This window comes from Spea bombifrons, chromosome 2, assembly GCF_027358695.1.
Source record: "Spea bombifrons isolate aSpeBom1 chromosome 2, aSpeBom1.2.pri, whole genome shotgun sequence".
NCBI classification, from domain to species: domain Eukaryota; kingdom Metazoa; phylum Chordata; class Amphibia; order Anura; family Pelobatidae; genus Spea; species Spea bombifrons.
In genome coordinates, this window is record NC_071088.1 from 97,794,326 (window position 1) to 97,816,542 (window position 22,217).

Consider the following 22,217-nt stretch of genomic DNA (forward strand, 5'->3'; position numbering starts at 1 on the left):
GGCTCCACTCGCACAGAGCGGTTCGCTCTGTGCGAGTGGCTCCATTCGCACAGAGCGGTTCGCTCTGTGCGAGTGGCTCCATTCGCACAGAGCGGTTCGCTCTGTGCGAGTGGCTCCATTCGCACAGAGCGGTTCGCTCTGTGCGAGTGGCTCCATTCGCACAGAGCGGTTCGCTCTGTGCGAGTGGCTCCATTCGCACAGAGCGGTTCGCTCTGTGCGAGTGGCTCCATTCGCACAGAGCGGTTCGCTCTGTGCGAGTGGCTCCATTCGCACAGAGCGGTTCGCTCTGTGCGAGTGGCTCCATTCGCACAGAGCGAACCGCTCTGTGCGAGTGGCTCCATTCGCACAGAGCGGTTCGTGAGTGTGGGTGCAGGGCAGAGTGGGGGTGGGGGTGCAGGGCAGAGTGGGGGTGGGGGTGCAGGGCAGAGTGGGGGTGGGGGGTGCAGGGCAGGAGACTGGGTGCAGGGCAGAGTGGGGGTGGGGATGCAGGGTGTGAGTGTGGGTGCAGAGCAGAGTGGGAGACTGGGTGCAGGGCAGAGTGGGGGTGGGGATGCAGGGCAGGGTGTGAGTGTGGGTGCAGGTCAGAGTGGGTGCAGGGCAGAGTGTGAGTGTGGGGGCAGGGCAGAATGTGGGGGCAGGGCTGGGTGCAGGGCAGAGTTAGAGACTGGGTGCAGGGGCACAGTGCAAAGTGCTGGGTGCAAAGTGCCAGTGCTGGGTGCAAAGTGCCAGGGCTGGGTGCAAAGTGCTGGGTGCAAAGTGCCAGGGCTGGGTGCAAAGTGCAAAGTGCTGGTGCAAAGTGCTGAATGCTGGGTGCAAAGTGCTGGATGCAAAGTGCCAGGGCTGGGGCAAAGTGCTGGGTGCAAAGTGCTGGGTGCAAAGTGCCAGGGCTGGGTGCAAAGTGCTGGGTGCAAAGTGCTGGGTGCAAAGTGCAAAGTGCTGGGGCAAAGTTTCTTGAACAGTAATAGTCCACCTCTTTTCAGAATGTTTGGGGTTATTTTGTTTCATAAATATTGTGTTTGGGTTCTTGTACTTTGAAAATATTGTTTTTTATTACATCATAACAAAATAAGAATGTTAATGTAAATTTTAAGTTGTTTTTTAACATCCAGTTCATTAAATTCTTTTAAATAAACGAAAAATTTGCATATTGTTTTTTTTTATCCGATTAATCGATTAATCGAAAAAATAATCGGCCGATTAATCGATTATTAAAATAATCGTTAGTTGCAGCCCTAGTGAGATGCTTCAGGCCAAAAGTCAAGTCAAATATCAATGGGAGTCTATCTACATGCAAAGATTTCTTATATTATGCACAGTCTCCTTGTGATGACTTGGTTTCCACACTTCTCAAGGACGTATGACCTAAACATCTTTGCATATTGCAGCACAGTTATTAGGTTGCCATGAGACCGCTTACGTACCAATTGTACATACGCCTCATACACATTGGAAACCATGCACGCTGCTGATTACAGTGGTTTAGAAGCAGTGATTTTGACAAACATGCAGGTTTTAACCATGCTGAATGCAGATTATGTATTTTACTCAATCATCCAACATTCAATTGGCCTGCTTTAGAGGCTCCCAAGGATTAAAACACAGCTTTGTGGGCACTGATAAGTCTAAAACCATAGATCCCTCTATACATTCCTGTAGGAAAAGGCAGCCCCAAACACCATCTGCAATTAATACAGGATAGTTTAATGTGACAATCAGAAGCCCTGTGTGTCTACAGACAGAACAGAGACATTTATTTAATTACCGACTATTAATCTAGTTTAAAGCTGCCACATCTATATATCTATATATATATATATATATATAGATATATAGATATATATCTATATATATATCTATATATATATATACACATAGACCAGACTCCTTTGCATTAAAATCACATTTACCCATATTACTGTGTCTCCTTTTTAAATAAGCATACCTTGTATTATTCAGAAACCTATGAGATCTTGTCTGTAAAGCGACATACAAACAAGTCGCTGTAGCGAGAAGCTCATTTTTCTCTTTAGATGACAATATGTGACCTGTTGAAAAAGAAAATTGATGTGATCGCTTAACATTATGAAATCACTTCACATTTTGTTTCTTAAAAATTAATTAGAAGCCTTAAATTACACTTCTGGATGCCAATCCAAACAACACACACTTACAAGGTGAGGTATAAGTTTACGTTACCCATCCGTCATTCAAAAACATTCACGCAATCAACAACATCAAACATCCAGACACACTTATTAATGCGACATGTATTTGTGGTAGGGGCCGTTTTTGTGTGTATAAAGTAATGGGTGTTCTTCAAAACATTAAGGCTCTCTCTGCTAGGCAAAGCCGTTAACTTTTAACCCATGAAAGGATCAATCATCCACAAACAGAAGCTTGTTGAGGAAACTATCCTGTCTGGTGCCAAAGCTGGAGCTATATTCCAAACAGCCGAATTGTCAACATCTTTTCTGGAATAAATAGTAGAATTGCTACTGTGACTAAGGTTATATCAATTACTACAGAAGTCTACAGGGCTACAGAGAAATGCGTCCATAAAAATACATATATATGTGTGCATATGATGACATGCACACAAAGATATATATATATATATATATATATATATATATATATATATATATTTACATATCTATTTCACTTAACTGTATTGCAAAAACTGATTAATTGTGTGACGTGTGTACATTAACGTTTAAACGCCTCAAACACAAAAACTTTACTGAGATTATCTTCAACACAAAAATGAAAAGGCTCTGCTGCTGTTTCTGCTTAATGATCTGGCGCCTGATTGGCATCTTTTACAGTATATAAAACAGGAACAGGCTTGGGTCAGGTTGTAGCTGCTCCGGTAGGTCGAGAATGGAATGCAGAAATAGGCGACCTCTACTTCCTGACATATCCCTTGAAATTAATATTAGGAAACTTCACCCTAATCAAAAGCTCCCTTTCCCTGTGCCGAAAAATTACACGTGGTAACCCTTTGAAAGGAAAAAAAATGAGAAAATGACCTAATTCAAGTATAATCGGGGATTATTTAATAACTCACTGCTGAGTTTCTGCATGGTCAGCTGGGACCAAGATTCCTATAATGTATTGCTCTTTTTAACACAAGTGGCCCCTGGAGCTTTTGAACAGTATGTTTACACAAATATATATATATATTTTTCTACATCTAAACTTTACTAAAAACACCAATTACAAAATTGAGCTGTGAAGTGCGTGAAGTCCAGCTATTTTATAAAATCAGTGGAACATTTTTAACTAATGAAATGGTATTATTGTTTTTTATTGCTTGGCTCTTATGATTATGATGATGTTAATCAAGTTATTTTTGTATCATAGTCTGCTATATAAAATGCTACATGAGAAAGATCTTAACGATAATGTCACAAACCAACAAAAGCAGCATAGGCTTTGTTGGTAAAATGAACAACAATAAACACTTTCCTTTAAAGGTTCCATCTAAAGGCTGCCATTGTTGTATTGTGGGTGATCTTCCCTACAATAACACTACACTGAGCTGATGATGGCAATGCTAATGGAGTCTGCTCTGCAAAAAGATTTTCATTAGTCAACTGGGTGATTAAGATTGAGTCATTCTATTTACAACAGGCAGCATCATAAGGAGCTAGAACATACACATGTAGCTGCCTCATTGTATAATGCAAAACAACCACTGTTTAAAAATATCATTTCAAAAAGATTGGTGGGAGTTCCCCTTTAAAGCAATACCAATCTACCACTTTGTTTCCATGCATGACATAAATCTCCAATATTTGCACCAAACTGCCTTATCTGAACATGGCATAATGCTATCAGTGCCATTGTACAATTATAAGCACAGCCCCTATATATTGAAATAAAAATTGCAGTCAGGGCGGTCAGATTTCAAAATAAACTAGTTTTACGTACAATAAAGCTTTTGTTCTGTGGTCTGTTCTAACAGCTGGTTTCTGGATACTGTATATTTGGGAATCAATGACTCAGAAACTGTACTTTTTATTTGACTTTTTATATGGCTATAAAATGTGCTTTATGAACTATACTTATTACGGGTTTTATGATAAGCTCTGATTTGGGCCATCCCCCCACCTTCTTCTCTCTGGTAGTATGACGGATGCATGCTTTGACTTGTCAGCACTGCTATAGAACATTAGAACCCCTGCGGTTTATATCTTGTGTACATACCGATTTCACTTCACATTTGGCCATGGCTTCTTGTATTGATCAACATGCATCTGGTTTTAGCTTTTTATGTATATATTTTTTCATTATGAGGTCTATATGCCTGGTTTCCCCTAATGCTGCTTTGGTGTACTTTTTTCCCTGTTTGTGAGACTTAACTCGGTCACCTGCAGTGCCACGTAGCCTTTGATGTATATGTAGTTTTGACTTTGTTGTGTATGCATATACTAGGAGCATTGTCAGCCTGCTGTGTGCTCATTTCATGTGATAAGTCTATTCTATCATGACTCTGTAACACTAAATATTCCTCTTTTCAAGTGGTACATACTGCACCTTTTCTTTAATAAGACTATAAACACCTTTGCTGATTTATGATGCCATGCCAAAGGTCTCGTACATTCTAACACACACAGGGGGAATTATGAAAGTACTTTATTAAAAGTATATTTGATGGTGAAGGCAGCTTGCATTACCACAGTGCGAATTATGCGATGTAATATGATTTGCCTGGAGATTAAACATACTGACCCAAAGCACTGTTTGGGCATGCCCTATGCCCACCTTGTTCCTGCCCAAATCCCACCACTCCTGGGATCAAAACCCTTTTAGAATGATAGTCCTGCCTCTCAATCTAGACACACCACTTTCCTAACTCCTACATGAAACAGGCAAGGGGGAGCGAGCTCATGTTGCTTTTATGTATGCTATAACAATGTGGATGTTACGTCCTTCTACATGCACACGCACAAACATGCAGTATTCATTCACGCACCTTTAAATCCGTCAGGATATACTTCAGGAAGAAATTTTGTTGTTATATCTCCTTTGACGAAGAGCGGGTGAGTGATCACTTCCCGTAATAAAGGAATATTGTGAGTTACACCTGAAAAATATAAAAAGATGGGATACAATCAGATCGGTAATCCCTGGGGGGGGGGGATTATCTTTACTTCTGTGATTTACATTGAAAATGTTCCAGAATTTTCAAACAGCGAATGAACTGTACACTTCTCTTAACACAGCAATTTTAAAGATTCAAATTAGCACTTTGACATGTGTTTAGAAACGCTACAGAGTAAAGTCGCGTAGAGTTGAGTAGAGTCGTATTAGCAGCAGTGTTACCAGTATAACATTGACATATGGTTTCATTGGATATTTAGTGTGAGTTTGCAGTGCAAGTTAAGACAAGACATTAATTCCGGTGTGTATTTTCCAGATTATGGTCAAGATACATATTAAGTGTATTTATCAATAGCCAAATTGGCCTAAGATTTACCTTGAGATTAAAATTCTCTGGATACTTAGTAAAATAAAGAAGAGCTTTGACCCTACTTGCAGAGGGACCCTCTGCGGTCATTTATCTGAGAATCCTATACAAGCAAAAAGATTTTTCAAGAGATGCACATTTCACAGGAAACTCATCCCTGCTCTGCGAGTTCAGTTCTAATCACAATTAAGGTGAGTAAACTCGCAACAACTCGCAATATATCCTCGGATTTTCAGCCCTGTTTTGGACCAGCATCTTGTATGTAATATTGTACTGAGAAACTGGCACTGGATTCTGAAGGCAGCCCCTTTTATAGAAACTTTGTTTTCTGCTAATACCTTTATGGTAATGACTGAACCTGCTAGAGACTAAACACTGCCCCAGTTAACCTCTTTACTCCAATAAGTCTCTAAAGCAATACAGGACTCGATAAGCCGACATGACTAATCCTCCTTGTACACCGACATCTAAACCAAAGCCCTACATTATTCACAATCTGTACTGTGTCCCACCATCCAAAGAGAGGAAGGTAGATTTTAACAGAAAATTCAATCTATCTTGGGCATCTATATTAAAAAAAAAAAAAAAAAAAAAAAAAAAGGCACCCAGTGAAACAAAAATTCTAAATTTATTCTAAAAGTGGCAAAAAAAACACTAAAATATATTCCATAGAATAGATTTTTTTCTTTTTCAAAATATTGAAAATTACCAATTGTTTCTACTGAGACAAACACAACAAAATTAAACAAAAAAAAATAGATATTCCATTTAAATTTTAGGTGATTGCATTCATGCAGTCAGATAAAGCACAGGGTAAACATAATAACGCCTAGACTATTTATGTAGTGTATAATTAAACCACAAAAGACAAACCCCTTAGTATTCTCCCATTTGATTGTGTAAAAAAAAAAAAACAAGAAACTACACAATCTTATGTTTTTGTTCTGTAGACCATTCTCAGAATCCCGGTGAGATGATAGTTGATGACAGATGACAGAGAACTCAGTGTCTGAACTGATTGCCCCAAAAGGCTTGAAATCAAAAGCTGCAAGGAATATCTTAATTCATTCCAAACCTTGTGCCAAAGAAAAACGGATTCGCTTTCACCACTGAAAACTTAAAAAAAAAAAAAAAAAAAAAAAAAAAAAAGAAATTGATTGTTTGGGGAACTTAACAGCAAGGAAGATCTATATGTGCAAATCAGTATTCTAAATCCATCAGCCGCCCTGGACACAGCATATACAGGCTCTTTAAATCGGTAAGATGATACAACACACTACCTTACATTTACTCAATTATGTCAATTGTAATTATCTTCTTATTTTCCCAATGGGGAAAAAAAAGTCATTGATGTTTCCCTACTATAAATAAGTATTATAAGGACATCATGGAACATTTTATTTTTCAGTGAAAATATTACTTAATTTTCATACAATCTATAAAAAGAAAATAAACTAAAGTATACTTTTGAATTTAATGGAGGTACATTATGCTTTACAACATATTTTAAAGCACGGGAGGCCATCCTAAATCAAACGGACTCTTTAAGAGAACACGGATAAAAGAAACACACTACATATATGGGCCAAAAACCAGACAACTTTTGTCAGTTCGTTTTTGACCCACTCGTTTTTCAGGCAATTAATTACGCTCCCCACCCATTCGGTTCGGCCAAAGACTCGGGGCATTTTTAATTCAGGAACAAAATTTGTTGTCTGGTGCCCTCATTCACTCTCTCAAACTCTCACTCTCTCTACATGTCTCCCTATCTTCTCTGTCAAAATGGTGGCGCTTATGATGACATTCTCTCCCCGGTCCTCTGTATATGTGTCTATGTATATGTAAAATGGGAAGGCCTTTTGGCCCATAGTAAGTAATATATTTAAAGAGATTTAGCTTCATACAAGCCACAGCATTTACTGTTAGAACCTACCTATATTGGAGTACTAAGCATAATATGGGCATATGTGACAAAATGTTGTTATCTTGGAAAGGTCTTCTTATGTAGCCTTGAGAGTTTGCAACCTATTTTATGTGAATGCGCTGATCCAAGGAAATGTCATTGTACATATGTATTGTTCATTATCTCAGTATTTAGTTAAAAAAAAGTCAAATTAATACTGTAGCATTCAAAGTACACAGAGGCTCTTAGCGTTAAACCAGACTATGACCTTTGTGAGGGCTGAGAAGGTCTCCATCTGTGTGTGTGTGAATAACTGCTTGAGTACAGAAATTAGGAATCTAGAACAGCTTCGTCAGGCAACCTGCTGCTTCCCAAACACCAGTCAGACATTACCACCACACACGCAGGATCAAACAGAGGCCAACGAGCAATACCTTATTCATGAAAAGATCAGAATTCTAACACGCTGGCGCAAATATATTGACCAGGCACCATCAGTGTAAGTTGTATGCCCAGTATTCAGGTCATTTTGTTTTACAAAACAAAATCTTAAATCAATGACCGAAAAGTCAATATATATATATATATATATATATATATATATATATATATATATATATATATATATATATATATATATATATATATATATATATATCTAGCTATATTATACACACACCCATATATATATACATCCTAAATGTATCAGTTTCAATATGAATATCCATAGAAGGATAAACATCAGGCTATTAGAGCAGACCTAACTATATTTATTGGTGATGAAAGCCAACATAACTACAAACCATAGTAGAGTCTCACACAACAGGTATCCTTGGAAGAGGCAGTAACCACTGCTAAAGTAATCAGAGATGCTGCATGCCCTGACTACAGATTGGTTTGGGGTTGCATACATCTAAGATGAAGCCTGACGGTTTCACAGTTAAAGAAGGCTTCAAACAGGCGCGCATCAGCTGCAGAGTGATTGATTCCTCAGTAACCTGCGTTTCACAATATGCTTTACGTTTTAAACCAGTGTACCGACTTACACTGGCCACTCGTGTGCTCGGTATTCATTCTGTCTTTGAGAAAAACAAAAAACAAAGAGGGGATTGGGGTACGGAACTATCTCTGGCAGAAAGCTATGTTATTATTTGTAATACCAACAGAGAGAAACAAAAAAAAAAAACTCCAATTCCAACAGTACTGATAAAAAAAAACAACTAAAATAAGGTTTTGAATAAAATCAACTATGTGTTAGATAAATGAACAGTATATATATTTATATATATCAGAACTATCTTTCTTTTGTACCAACTTCAATCGTACATTATTCTGGTATATGGCGCTGGGCTTTAGTCATTAATAAAAATGATGCAGCTGTGTAACTAACTGGCACATCACTGATAGTTCAGGATTTAATGTAGGATGAATTTTCAAAAGAAGCAATAACATTCCTAAAGTCCTAAAAGGGAAAACTGACATATATTGAACTCATGGAAACAATGCAGGCACATGGGCCATCCTGTGGAGGCTGACGGGGGCTTCTGGCATAGTCAACCTGAGTTTCAACACTTCTCATGCACTTTGGTTAACCTTCTTTTTAGCGACAAATCTCAACAGGTGGATTTTTAATACCAGACTGAGCCAAGGTATAAGTGATCATCTACTTACGTGCTTCTAGAAGATGCAAAACAAATATTAGAATTGAAGACTATAGCCTACATATTTCTGACATTGAGTTCTTTTAGCTTCACTTAACACACTTAAAACTCTCAGCAAGTTAATCATAGTGGAACATGGATTTACAGAACTCTTTCTAGTTCTTACACTGAAATCCTTACATACTTGCTTATTGTCAATAAAGACTGTATAACGTTAACTACAATGTCAAATAGACTTGTCATATACAGAAAATGGTACAGAAAGCCCCTTACTGTATTAACCATTACCACTTCTGCTTACATTGTAATTAGTTAGCCCCTTAGTACATAAAAGGAAAAGAAGGCTTTTCGCTTGGACGGTGGCATGACCATTTAAACAAATATTTGCAGGTTCAAGAATGGAGCAATGCTACAGGCAGCATAATGCGCTGATGAAAACAATTCAAAAGAGTTTTCTGCCAGGTTTCCAACTCTTCACAGTTGGCCCATTTTCTTGCACGGTAAACTGTTCAGAGTTCTCACGACGTGCTGCCTGTTCCATTCACCTCCAAGCTCTCCTTACGCCTGCTGTGGACCAACCCTAGGTTAAGATGTAGAGCGAGTGGAGACATTTGTTAAAAGTGAATCAAGCAGCACACCTAGTGTGACCGTGCTTATGGGGGAGCATCTTGTTTAGGGAATGACTGACAACACGGTAAGCAAAAAAAAAAAAAAAAAAAAAACAATGCCCTTCAACAGTTTTGTTTTTTTTTAGGATATGACTATGAAGGAGAATACTTTAAAGGATTAATGCTCACTAGCAGGAGATTTTATTCTTTCCTGCCTGTCAAAATGTGCAATTTGCTCTTCTGCTACCCGATGCTTCAAAATATAGTCGTAGCTTGCAGGTAAAAAAAATCATTAGAAATAAATGAAAGGTGTGTAAAATAAACCTGAAGGTGAGACATTCCTCTATTATTTAACGATCACCCTCAAAATATATGTGAAACTGCCCAGAAATAATAATTTGTTTTTATCAATTATAGTTTAGTCTTCTTTTTTTTTTTTTGGGGGGGGGACATTCTGACCAGAACCTATTATATGCTGAATTTACTAAAATGTGAGTTAGTCCTTCTCGGAGGAAAACACGCTGGAGTTTCTTCTAATCCTCAAACTCTTTCAAGTCAAAAATGTCAATGTCACAATTACTTGCATAATTAAATTAATGCATTTATTATATTCTTTAAACATTAGTTTTTAAAAAGGGCGTCATATCACGGAAGCCAAGATCCGTGGCAACTTAACAATACAAGTTAAGTGGTTTCTACGCATACAGTAGGTCTCTAATATACATATGTACTGCCTATTTTAACTTTTAATTTTTATACACCACTGCAAAACTTAGCATCTGAAGTAAGTTTGGTGGCCAGCACACCCAGTGCCTGATCTCTGCTTTTTATATAAACCACATTTGTAATTAAGATCTAGATCACAGTCAAATTATTTTTTTCTGAGAAGTTCATGTGCTTCACCAGACTTTGGCAATATAATGTGACAGGACAATCTAAATATTCTTAAAGATTACAGTGTCATAAGATGACTCTGTTAAGTCATCATCAATGAGTGAATTGAATGGTAGGTGGGTACAACAGTCTGGACATGAATCGGTCATGACTCATGAAGAGTTAGCAATGTTGTAGATATAACTTCCGGAGAATAGTTAAATTTATCTCAACGTGTGTTTTTGATAGTAGGTTAATATAACTGGACACATCGTAGGAAGAACACAAAAACATGTCAAGAAAACTGATTTTCTTGTAATGTAAAACATAGCAAAGCCTTTAAAGGGCCACAGTGGCTACACTAGAATGGAGTCTGTGTACCGAATACACATTCCTTTTATCTACGACTTCATATGCAGTCCACCATTTCAAGGCATCACTAATGTATTATGGGTACAAAGTCGGAGACAGCTCATCACTACTCAGCAGAGGCCCCAGCGTTATTCCAGGTCATCGCACACATCCATATAAAAGTAATGTACATGTACAGGAATGTCTCTTGTGCTTGAATGCTTCCCTCCAGAAATGGGAATTAATGTTCTTTAACATCACAATGGTTATGTTTTCTCGGAGCACTGGTTTGTTAACAGGAACCATCTTATGTTAATATTTGTCATCTGTATAAGATGCAAATCCTGGACTGTTCTACAGTGACAATTTGAATGGCGCGTAAAAGGGCCAAATAAGGATGTTGAATAAAGGTGTGGAGAAGTCATCGTAGAGGAAGACAAATAATGCACGCACAAACAGTCACATGTGATATCGCCGGTCAATTCCTTGAGAAACCCCAGCTCCATGGAATAAATCTAAAGTGTTGGTACCTCTATTAAGTATAGCAACAATTTGTAAAAGGACTGCTAGAGACACTAAGGGTAAGGGATCACAGTTATTTCTAATATAATTAATGCAATATATCTATTCAATACACACAAAATTAGGAACCTTCACATTTTTAACATCAAAAGCCTCATGTTACGTATCAGTCGGCAGCAGCTGGTTGTGTATAGATGGGTGGGGGGGGCATAGTAACCAGTGCAACTGCCAATGTTAGGGCTACAAAGCTAGATTTCCTTTATATAGTTTTATACAAAGTATGATGTATCAAATATTAAACAGCTTTAAAAAAATAAGAATGTATGTTGTGGGACACTGGAGCCCTCACAGAACAATAGCATATTTGGGCATTTCCAATGTAAAAATGGCAATTGAATCCAATTTCTTAATGTTATACTGTCTAAGACTAACGGGCATCAAAGACATAGCCAGAGTATTTTATTTTTCTTCACAAACCATGTAAAGATTGCATTTGAATCCTAAGTCGGAAGTTGTACCATTCTTCTTGGACAATAACCTTCCTGTATCTACATTACTTAGCAGGCTACATGTGAGCCTCTAGATGTAGAGATTCTTTACAACTGTGTAGCTTTTTGTAAAACCATTACTATGATCATCTAGCAGTGGATTATCCATTAGGCATACCAGGCACAGGCTGTATACTCATAGCTGTACTGCGTAGGCTATTATAACCAGGAAGAGAGTGTTCATCCGGTCCACGTTATGTGATCTGTAGCACGGCTAGCTCTTGCGGTATGATAACAGAGCTATGAGAGAGAACGTAGACATATGCCTAGGTGCCTCAGATATTTTACTGCGAATAACTTTGCGTGAGGTTTTGAACATCTTATACTACATACAGTAATGTTCACTTTTTCATATGACTGGTCAACTATTTCCATGTAGGGTATATACATCTTTTCAAATATAAATAAGCAAAGGAGGAGAGAGAGAGAAAGGATTTGTGTGAAATCATGGAGAGAAGCAAAAGCACACTGGAAAAAAAAAACTAAAATGTACACATACATACATACATATATTCCTTACAGGATATAGTTTTTTTTTTTTTCATAATCCACATTTTAAATTAACTTTCCCAACAAACATAATAGATGTGTATACATTAAAATGTGTTTGGCAACAGTTGCAAAATATATTCAAAATTATTTTTCTATTAAATGCCTATTCAAATGAGCAAGCTAATTATTACAAACACAGGTCAACCAGCCGTCCCCGTGGGTTACACAAGTTCAGTAACAACTTAAATATCTTCCTTTTTAATTATCACAAGTATTTCTGATTCATTTGCACTTTGTGTCTTATGCCATTTCACCTGCTAATGATCACCATGTGAATTAATAGATGACAACGCTCTTCAGTAAATCTTATATGAGTTACCTCGGATGACGTAGTTGTCTAGAGCATCCTCCATTCTCTTCAGGGCCTCGGTTCTATTGCTGCCATGTGTTACCAGCTGAAACCAAACGTATGACACGTCAGCAACACAAGCGTGTGAAACAAATATTTTTCAAACGTACATATAGCTTACATTTGAAAAACTTAAAAAATTACAGTTTTTCATGTACGTAAAAGAAAATAAAGATCAGATCAAACTCAATGCTTCAAAACATAACAAAAAAACATAATCTAAATGTAAAAAATGCAAGCCAAGTTAGGTGCGCCCAACATCATGATATGCTGTCTTTACGTGGTGAATAGTAAAAGAAAGCCCCCCCCCCCCCAGACTTAGAGTTTAATGTCGGATATCCTTCAATCATTGAATATATTATCATTCCTCGTTAAATTAAAATAAGTCCAGAGGGGGAAAAAACTGTTTTAGGATTTTGTGCTTAAAATGAAATTATGACTCAAATGGCTGGCTCGCCTACTGCTTTTTATTTGAATCAAAAGGCATACATAATCAGGGACACTTTCTCTCTGCTTTTGTAGTGATTTCATTTCAAGGTGACTGACCGGTGTTCAGAGAGAAAAAAGTCTACTACGCCAGCTTATAGATTTTAAATTTCTATCTTGAATTCAGAGCTACAGAAAAAAACTCACTTTTGATATCATGGGGTCATAGTAAATGCTGATGTCACTTCCTTCTTGAATGCCACTGTCAACTCGCACCTTCAGCAAGGATAAATAAAAAAAATATGTTAAAACATATTAGTGGAAATAGAGATTAATGTATCCATCTGGACCACAGACTAGAAAACAATTTATCCCGGATATTCCTATCTGTGGGGGAAAACAATTATGTTTTAAGGAAAACAATTACGTTTATGGAACAAAAGACAATACAAGCCAAAACAGAGGCACCACAGTTTGCAAGAAATTAGAATGATGCAGTGCTCATTCATTTTAATGGGTACGTTTGTACACCGTACAGTTGTAGCGTCAGATAAGGCCATGTCCCACATTTTCATTCACACAATTTTGCACCTAACAAAAAACTTGTACAGAATGTTGCTTTTTCCAACACCTCCCTGCATGGGTGACTACATTTGAGGGGAAATATTGTCTAATACTTCAAAATGTAGGCTGCATCATAACAGGTGGACGAGGAGGCTTGTGGCCAATGCTTGGCTCTCCACTCATTACCCCCAAGTCAAGCCTGAAAACAGCTATCCTACGTCAAAGACCTGGAGTCCTGTTTGAGGTGGCATCAAGTGCCTGGGGTATAAATAGGGGGGAATGCACATCGGCCCAGCTCCATATCCCTGTACTACCTCATGCCCCTGTACTACCTCATGCCCCAGTACTACCTCATGCCCCAGTACTACCTCATGCCCCAGTACTACCTCATGCCCCAGTACTACCTCAGAACCTGGGGCCTGCTTACACACCGAGTAAATTAAATATTTGTATCGAGTAACTCTAGTAAGAGAAAAAGAAATACGGGAACAATTTCAAAAAATAAAAAGAATTGAAGGATTTGATTGCTGTTAATGAGCAAACAAGTTTGTTAGTTATTGCTGATTTGTGTTTTTCTCTCTCAGTTTGATTTCATCAGTGTGGTATTAAGGTTACCTTTATGATTTTTTTTTTTTTTTTTTTCAAATAAGCAGTTCTTGGGGAATAAATATTTATTAAATAGCTGCTGTCAAGCTTAGGTATCTGAAACATTTGAAAAGCTAATCAAAACACTCAAGACAGATAGACATGTCCTACTGATCCTTGCGACACAGGAATTCAGTCAACGCTGCCAAAACAGCGGGGATTACATCCAGCGCATTGAAGGAGGGGTGGGTGGAAAAGCCTTGAAACTCACAGGCACTTTTACCTATGAGAAGAGATCTCCCCCCATAAAACAGCAGCCCAACCGTCTGCACCAAGACACATAAAGGTCATGGAAGCGTCTGTTATCCGTTAATATTTTAATTTAAGCGTTTACCAAGGGGACAGAAGCAGAAATCCTTGTCTATGGCATCCACCAGAGGGTATGATGACAGCTTTATTACCAAAATGACAGCAAAAAAAAATCTACTAAGATACTGTTGCCTGTATTAAAAAGTAATTTACTATTGAATTTAATATTTGTCTACATACATTATACAAGTACACCATGTGAACAGTGAATGATGATTATATATAAACAGAAAGGAATGCCATAAATATTAATGCAATGTAATGGAGTTGTCTGTATTCTGCAACTCATACAGATTTATAACCTAAAGGGGGAGTTGGCAGGAGAATCACAGCTTCAGCTCCCTGGCTTTACTATACATTATGAAGGGCCAATTCCAGTGAGCTTCTGCTCCAAGAATTGGTTGGCTGGCCTTGTATAAAGCAAATTTAAATGAGGGTTTTTGTCACCTCACCAATTAAACCATGCATTATGCAGGGGCTGCTCAGCAGAACATACCTAGAAAACATACCTAGAGATGGCCCTTTATAATGCAGAACGTTAAAACACCAAAGTCCCACTTTAGCAACAAAATTCCCTATGTCTCCGTAACTTTTAAGCCAACTGCCACAGATGTTGCATGCAGCCAATATAATCTTTCTTCATATTCACTAACAGACCGAAGTAACGCATTGTAACAGATGATCATGCAGTGCCCCAAACGGTTTGACTGCGTCACTAAAAAATTACGAGTCGAACAAAAATTCCTGGTGGTGTGGAGGGGGGACCTAGTCCATTTGTTCTGCAAGGGGCCATAAATGTCTGATGGCAGCCCTGATGGCAGTAATAGAACACACAAGCACAACAGATTTTCCCCATAAATGGTTCTAATTTTTGTTGTATCCTTGTCTAGTGACCAAGTGTATGATCCTGTACCTTTGGACCGTTGTCTCAGGTATTCCTGCATAGGGGCCGACCTCAACTGTTTTGTGACATTTTGTGCTTGTTGGGTACTTTGGTCAACTAAACAAACATCTAGAAACTTTAAATATTCCCTCAATATTCAACTTGGATTTTTTTTGATAACGTCAAGAAATCAACATAATCCTACACCTTTAGTCTTAGTTCAGGATATCTAAGGTGGGTGTGCTGCTGCAGAATGGATCTAAGTAACACGGTCAGAACATCTGGAGGACAATCAGCTGGGAGCCTACCACAAATAGCAATTGCCTGTAACTTGAAAATTAAATGGCATTTTATATATTTTTTTTTTTAAAGTAAAGAGAGAGAGAGGGGTAGTAAGAGACCGAAAAAGAAATAAATAAATTGTGGGTCTAACAAAGGGAGATGATTTCTTGGTAGCAGTGACAAATCCACAGTATAAAAAAGTCCTTCTGGCAACCAACTTCATGGTATTTTAACTTTAGGACTATTGTCTTGGGTATTTCTGCATAGATATTCTGACCTTTAGACCACTGTATGCCAGAGTACTTTATATTTTCTAAAATATATTTAACTATATATACTCACAAACTTGTAACTTGAAAATACTTAAGAATATTTGTGTTTGACTTCTATACGACTGTTCATGTAACCAGATTCCTGAAAGGCTACCCTGGGGAGCAGACACCACCAGTGTCTATAAAGGACACATTTGCTAGACGTATTCGTAGGCTACATTTGCTAGATGTACTGATGTCTCGAGCTTTATGTACATTGAGAGCTTACAGTTGTGAAACAACATCTGCAGGTGACCATGCATCCAGTCGCTGTTTTTAAATAATAAAGTCAAAGGCTCTACTACAGTGAGATTAAATATATTAAAAAACTTACTTTAGTAATAACTGATAAGCATGTATACATTTTTATGCATTACAGGCACATCCAAATATTCCTTTGAATCGTGGCTAAATCTGGCATGAATGAAGACATTCAGTACCCCAGATACAAAGTTAATGAAATCCATAATTTTATTTATATGCCTTGTTCTACAAAGTCCTTTGTAATAATATTTCTGGGGAACCAATAAAGGTAGTATAACGCATATTGACAATTTACGCTAGAAGTTTTAAACCAGGAATAACCAATAATATATGTTTACTGACATTGCCTTATTTGTCAGAGATAACAGCGATGTCCATACCAGGCTTATAGTGAGGGTGTTTATTAGGTTACTTACTTTAGCAGAGATAGTTGTGTTCAAATTATTCAGATTTTTTTTTTCATTTTTCTATTTATTATTCTGCCATTTATTAAAAAGCTTTTTATACTAAAGGATGGGGTCAAATATAAAAATAAACCTTTGGTAAAACCATAAATGGTTGCTGAAATGTGTCTGAAACCCTTGGATATGGAGGGGTTAAGCATTCTAGGATGTTACTTTACCTAAACTTATTGGTCAACACACAAATCTGCTTCACTGTCGACATCCTTGTTAATTTCAGTATTTTATTCTCTGTATCATGACGTGACTTTTTTAATCATCTTGTTATATTGTATCACATTTGAAGCTGGCTTCTATTGTTTATATTGGACTTTTTGCTTTGTCCTGCTTGCTGAATCATGTGATAATCATGTGATAAACCAAAAAAATACTTTATTCGACTGTCCTTCTGTTGGGAATCTTTGTTCCTGTAAGCGCCTATTCATACTTCCCAAAAGATAGATAGATAGATAGATAGATAGATAGATAGATATATCTATCATGCATAAATCCCTAGCACAATGCACTTAATTATTCAAGGCAGAACTGCGGCATGCCGTACATGTATTACAAGTGCATTTTAAAGTATCGCTCGCTATCATTACAACCACAGCTAATTGAAAATTAATTCCAGAAAGGAAGCCCCATGAAAACATAATTAACCGACTTGCAATTATTTCCATGATTACACAGAAAAGATGCTGCTGACTAAGACTATCTGCACTGATTTTAATAAACCGTCATCAAGCAACATGACACAGACCACTCGCACCACGGGCCACGTCCTCGCCACGGCTCGGGAGCCGCTGGCATAATTAAAAAAGTAGCAATTTCTGCTCCTCCGCTGTAACGGGCCATGCAAAGCTCTTGGGCCTCACTCACCCTTCATTTTCAATTCACCTCTCCCACAACACACAACTCCCAGCCCGCCATGTCTACCTGACGAGTGACAGCCCAATCTGATTAAATGCTTGCAAGGGAGGGGACAAAGCGAGCCTCCATGACAGGCCAAAAGTGATCACCATGGAGATACATAATTATAGCTGTCAACGACTGTACTGTCCTGCTGGCATCGATTTGATTGCTCCTGGCAATAATGATAGACAAAGCTTAGTGTGCACTCTCCTGCTCCCAATCACTTTATCTGTTCTTTAGTGCATTTAGCTGACATGCAATATTCACACAGGCAAATAACAGCAGTAAGCAGAACATTTAAGGCATTTTAATTGTTTTCTCTCTCTCTTTTTTTTTACCCTCATCTACGGATAGTTCCCAAGCACAAATGTTATTACACGCAACTCCTGCTGCAGCCTTAATTGAAGAAAGATTTGGTGGGACAATGACCGTAGGGGGTAGAGTTTGTCCATTATCACTTATACTTTCAACAGGTCTCACGTTTGAAAACTGCAAATTGCAAAAAACTTGCAAGGGCAAAATGTTTGACATCTTGTTAGCTATTAAAATGCGGAGGAGAGAAAGAAAAAAAAAAAGGAAAAAAGCCTGAATAATTAATGAACGTTTTAATTCAATGAATCTTTGCTTCACATTGGAAAGTGATGGTTAAGTACGTCCACTAATGTATGTTTTCTTTTCTAATATTTAGCGAGACATAATGCCTGTTAAGTCTGTGCAGTTTTTTGTTCTGCTCGCAGGCTTTGATCACAGCATGGAGTCTCCGAGTCTAGAAAGGGTCAGGTCCCATTAGAAAGAATATGGGAAAAACAATTTTAAGAAGTGAAATAAATCACATATCCAATAACATCTTTACATTTTGAATTCTTGGTCTCCTCCACGCAGTAATCAGTCTGAACAATCGTGCCCACAGATGGTACAGCTCTGTCACTCTCTACAAACCGCGTGTCTCCCTTATACCAATTCTGCTTTTATTACCTTGAAAAGGGAGGCCTTTCTGTTCTTTTCAAGTAGCAGAAAACTGTTTAACAATCTACTCTTTCATATTACACAAAATCATCTGTGATAATCCCGCATCTTGCTAGTCAACAAAACATACACATTTATAAATTAAAGACATTAGAGGATATTCTTTTGTTGGGGAGGGGGAAATCACAATTTAATTTACATATTCAGATAAATATTGAATAAAAAGAATACTCAAATAACATACCCCAGGCAAACTATGTGGCTCTTGATACTGAGAGAGACGACCGATGGAGGGCAAGCCAAAGGATTTAAATGGATCCTAGAAGGGTAAAATGCACATAGAATGAGTTGCAAAATCAGAAATCACAGTTTTAGAAAACTTGTTTTCACCGAATCTTCTGTCCTCTTTAAATCAAAAACTACCACAATGACTTTGGTCGCAAACAGCAGGCTACCACAGAACGTTACCACATGAAGGTACATAATTTAGGTGCAATAAAACTAAGGCTAGAAAAATGGATTAAACAGGAGTGGGGGGAACGGACAAAGAGATTTTGCTTTTCTTGCCCCTAGTAATGAGTTACTTGGATATTCCACCACAGACTTACTGAAAAATATCCAATGTAGAATTAACAGCCATAGTTTTAGCATCCTGTCAGTGTGTATATATATATATGTGTGTGTGTGTATTTAAAGAGAAGAAAGCAAATAAGCAACACCACTGAGAACAGGCCGAGTGGTAGCCCAGCATACAAGCAGCGTCTATGTACCTAGAATATCTGTATCGTAGATCTAAGCTTGCCATATCCTATGGTAATAACAATAGCTGGAAATCGCTAAACATCTGAAAAATACATAAGGATAAGCAGCTTTGTTGAGGCAGTCACATGGTCTGGGTATCAAAGCGGTGGGAGAGTACGAAAGCCAACAACCTCTGTGACAAGTGCATCACCAACCAACTGCTTTTTACCTCGGCGTAGACACGGCATTCGACAGCCCAGCCGTTTATGGGTATATCAGATTGTTTGTGCCGTAGAGCGTATCCCTTGGCAACACGGATCATTTCCTGGACCAGGTCCAACCCTGTAATGCATTCAGTGATGGGGTGCTCCACCTGCAGGGTAGCAAACTGGCAGTCAGCGGACAAAGAAATACAGTAGCCGTACATATTTCACATGGGAAAAATATTCAGAGAATACAAATTGGTTTTTAAGTACCCACTACAAAACATTCCCCTTTTTTTTTTATTAATACTCAGCCTTGGCAGATGTCTGTCCTCATGTGTGCTTCAATTCATTTGATATTTTTATATTTTTCACATTTACGCACAAAAATACTTTGTGTTATTCATCCCCTGACAGTCTTTTAAATCAGTCTAAGTTATAAAACGGTGTTTACATTCTGTTGTGTTTTGACCGTACAACTTGAGGAAGCTTATTATCATCATGCTGTTCTGCAATACTCAACATGGCACGCACTGGAAGCGGCTTATGATGTACTGTTAAACTAGTCTACTCCAAATCTCAGCCATTCGCCTGCTTTCACTAACTTGTCCTGACAAGCAACCAGATTAGCGTAATCTTACATCAGAGCAGTGTAGCAGAAATGAGCAGATGGATCCTTCAGTTTTTTGTCCCTCAAGATTTATCTGTGTAATGCTCAACACACACAATAACCAAGATGGACTGGAGCACTTCCTCGGCTATCAGACAATTACTCCTAACTGCTCTGGATGATGCCATTGTGGGAACATCACCAGACGTGCACACCGTGCCTATAAGATGACAGTATGGGCAGATCTACGTGGATGGCATCATCATCATCTATCGATTTCTATAGCCTCACAATATTCCAAAGTGCAATGGGAAACAAGCGGTGTATCATACATCTTCACGTCAACTTAAAAGTGGTCAGAGGACGTTATTGCCAAAAAAAACCAAAAATAAAATAGTAGATGAGCGTAGAATACTTGTACTTCGGTGTAGTACCAAAAGGTACAGGTACATCAAGAAAGAAAACTGCTCAAGCTGTATCTATTTTGTAAATTAACTATTCTTCATTGCAGTCGTTCATTTGCATTTGGTAATACCATAAAAAGGGGCAATGTAACCAGATGCTAAACCAGTTTACTCTTGAGCCATACAGTTACTTGTAATCCTGTTAACAGAGTTTATCACCTTATATGATCCACTTTCACTGTGAACGTTTTGATCCACAACTTGCTTCGAACACATTTAGCTATTATTTCTAAGAATGACACATACAGAAAATACTGTCTTCCATTCACGTGCAATGATGTACTTTATACTATAGCCGTGTATAATTAAATGATGCTCTTTTTGTTTATTAACACTTACATATTTTTAGTAGTTTAAGCATAAAGGAACGGTGTGTTTATGCTACAGAAACACGGTAAAAGATTGACTTCCTGCCACATGCTACAAATTTAGTGGTCTCCTAAACATACATATACATATGTATATAAGGTGATTCCGGTTTAATATACAAGTTATGTGGTTTCTAGAACTGTATACAGGCAACAGGAAGAACCTCTGTACATTTCATTTTGCCCATAATGTTTGTGTTAATATGGAGACTGGAGCAAGACAAAATACGGTACTTTCTTGCATTGATCTCCCTGCCAAAATGGGCATTCTCACAGCCCCAGCGAAAGCTCTCACATCTTTAAATAATTAAGACATTTGTGAGGATACGTTTCTGCTCTCAAAACTGATCCTTATCAGCGAACGTACAGATACATTTTTGTTGGAGAGGTGTCAACCCCTGAAAATACAATCTCTCCGTGTGCTTTAAATTTTTATGATCCAAAACCAGATTGAATTTCACTGGAGCACCAAGTATTTTCATTATTTGGCAATATGGGACTTAAAACATCTATTTTGTCTGTCTCAAAAAACAGATCTTTGACTCTGTCAACAAAAGTATGAGATTGATAAAGAACAGACTGATTGCTGCGTAACTTTGATAGTAAATTTAAGAGATCAGCCTCTATATATATATATATATATATATATATATATATATTTATTTATTTTATTTTTTTCACGTGGAATTTAAAAGTTTTTCGTCGTAAAAAAAGTGTTTTGCGATTTTAAAATTCATAATGTATAAGTTTAGTACAACCCAATTATTGATGTTACCAGATCACCAGCCAAGGAAGTTTAATGAAGGGATGATGTGGTTTAACCACAGCAAGAGTCTGTGCATATTTTAGTTTTCAACACATTATTTAATTTAACATGGAGACTGGAGTTATGCAGAATATTTCTGATAATACAGTTTCCATCAATTTCACCAACCAATCTGTGGTGTAAAAACTGGACCACAGGAGGGGGGGGGCTTCCCTTTCAG

At 37.8% G+C, this 22,217-nt stretch overlaps 1 protein-coding gene across 1 annotated transcript in view; it reads right to left on the reverse strand.

Moving 5' to 3' along the window:
* PCCA (propionyl-CoA carboxylase subunit alpha) overlaps positions 1-22,217 on the reverse strand; it is a 167,036-nt gene that overhangs the window by 76,831 nt on the left and 67,988 nt on the right. Inside the window, exons 13-18 of the mRNA XM_053455323.1 lie at positions 19,816-19,959; positions 19,090-19,164; positions 13,474-13,542; positions 12,811-12,886; positions 4,979-5,089; positions 1,943-2,045 (exon numbers count right to left, since the gene is read on the reverse strand). Coding sequence (XP_053311298.1) covers positions 1,943-2,045; positions 4,979-5,089; positions 12,811-12,886; positions 13,474-13,542; positions 19,090-19,164; positions 19,816-19,959 — 578 coding nt within the window. The remainder of the gene's footprint in view (positions 1-1,942; positions 2,046-4,978; positions 5,090-12,810; positions 12,887-13,473; positions 13,543-19,089; positions 19,165-19,815; positions 19,960-22,217) is intronic.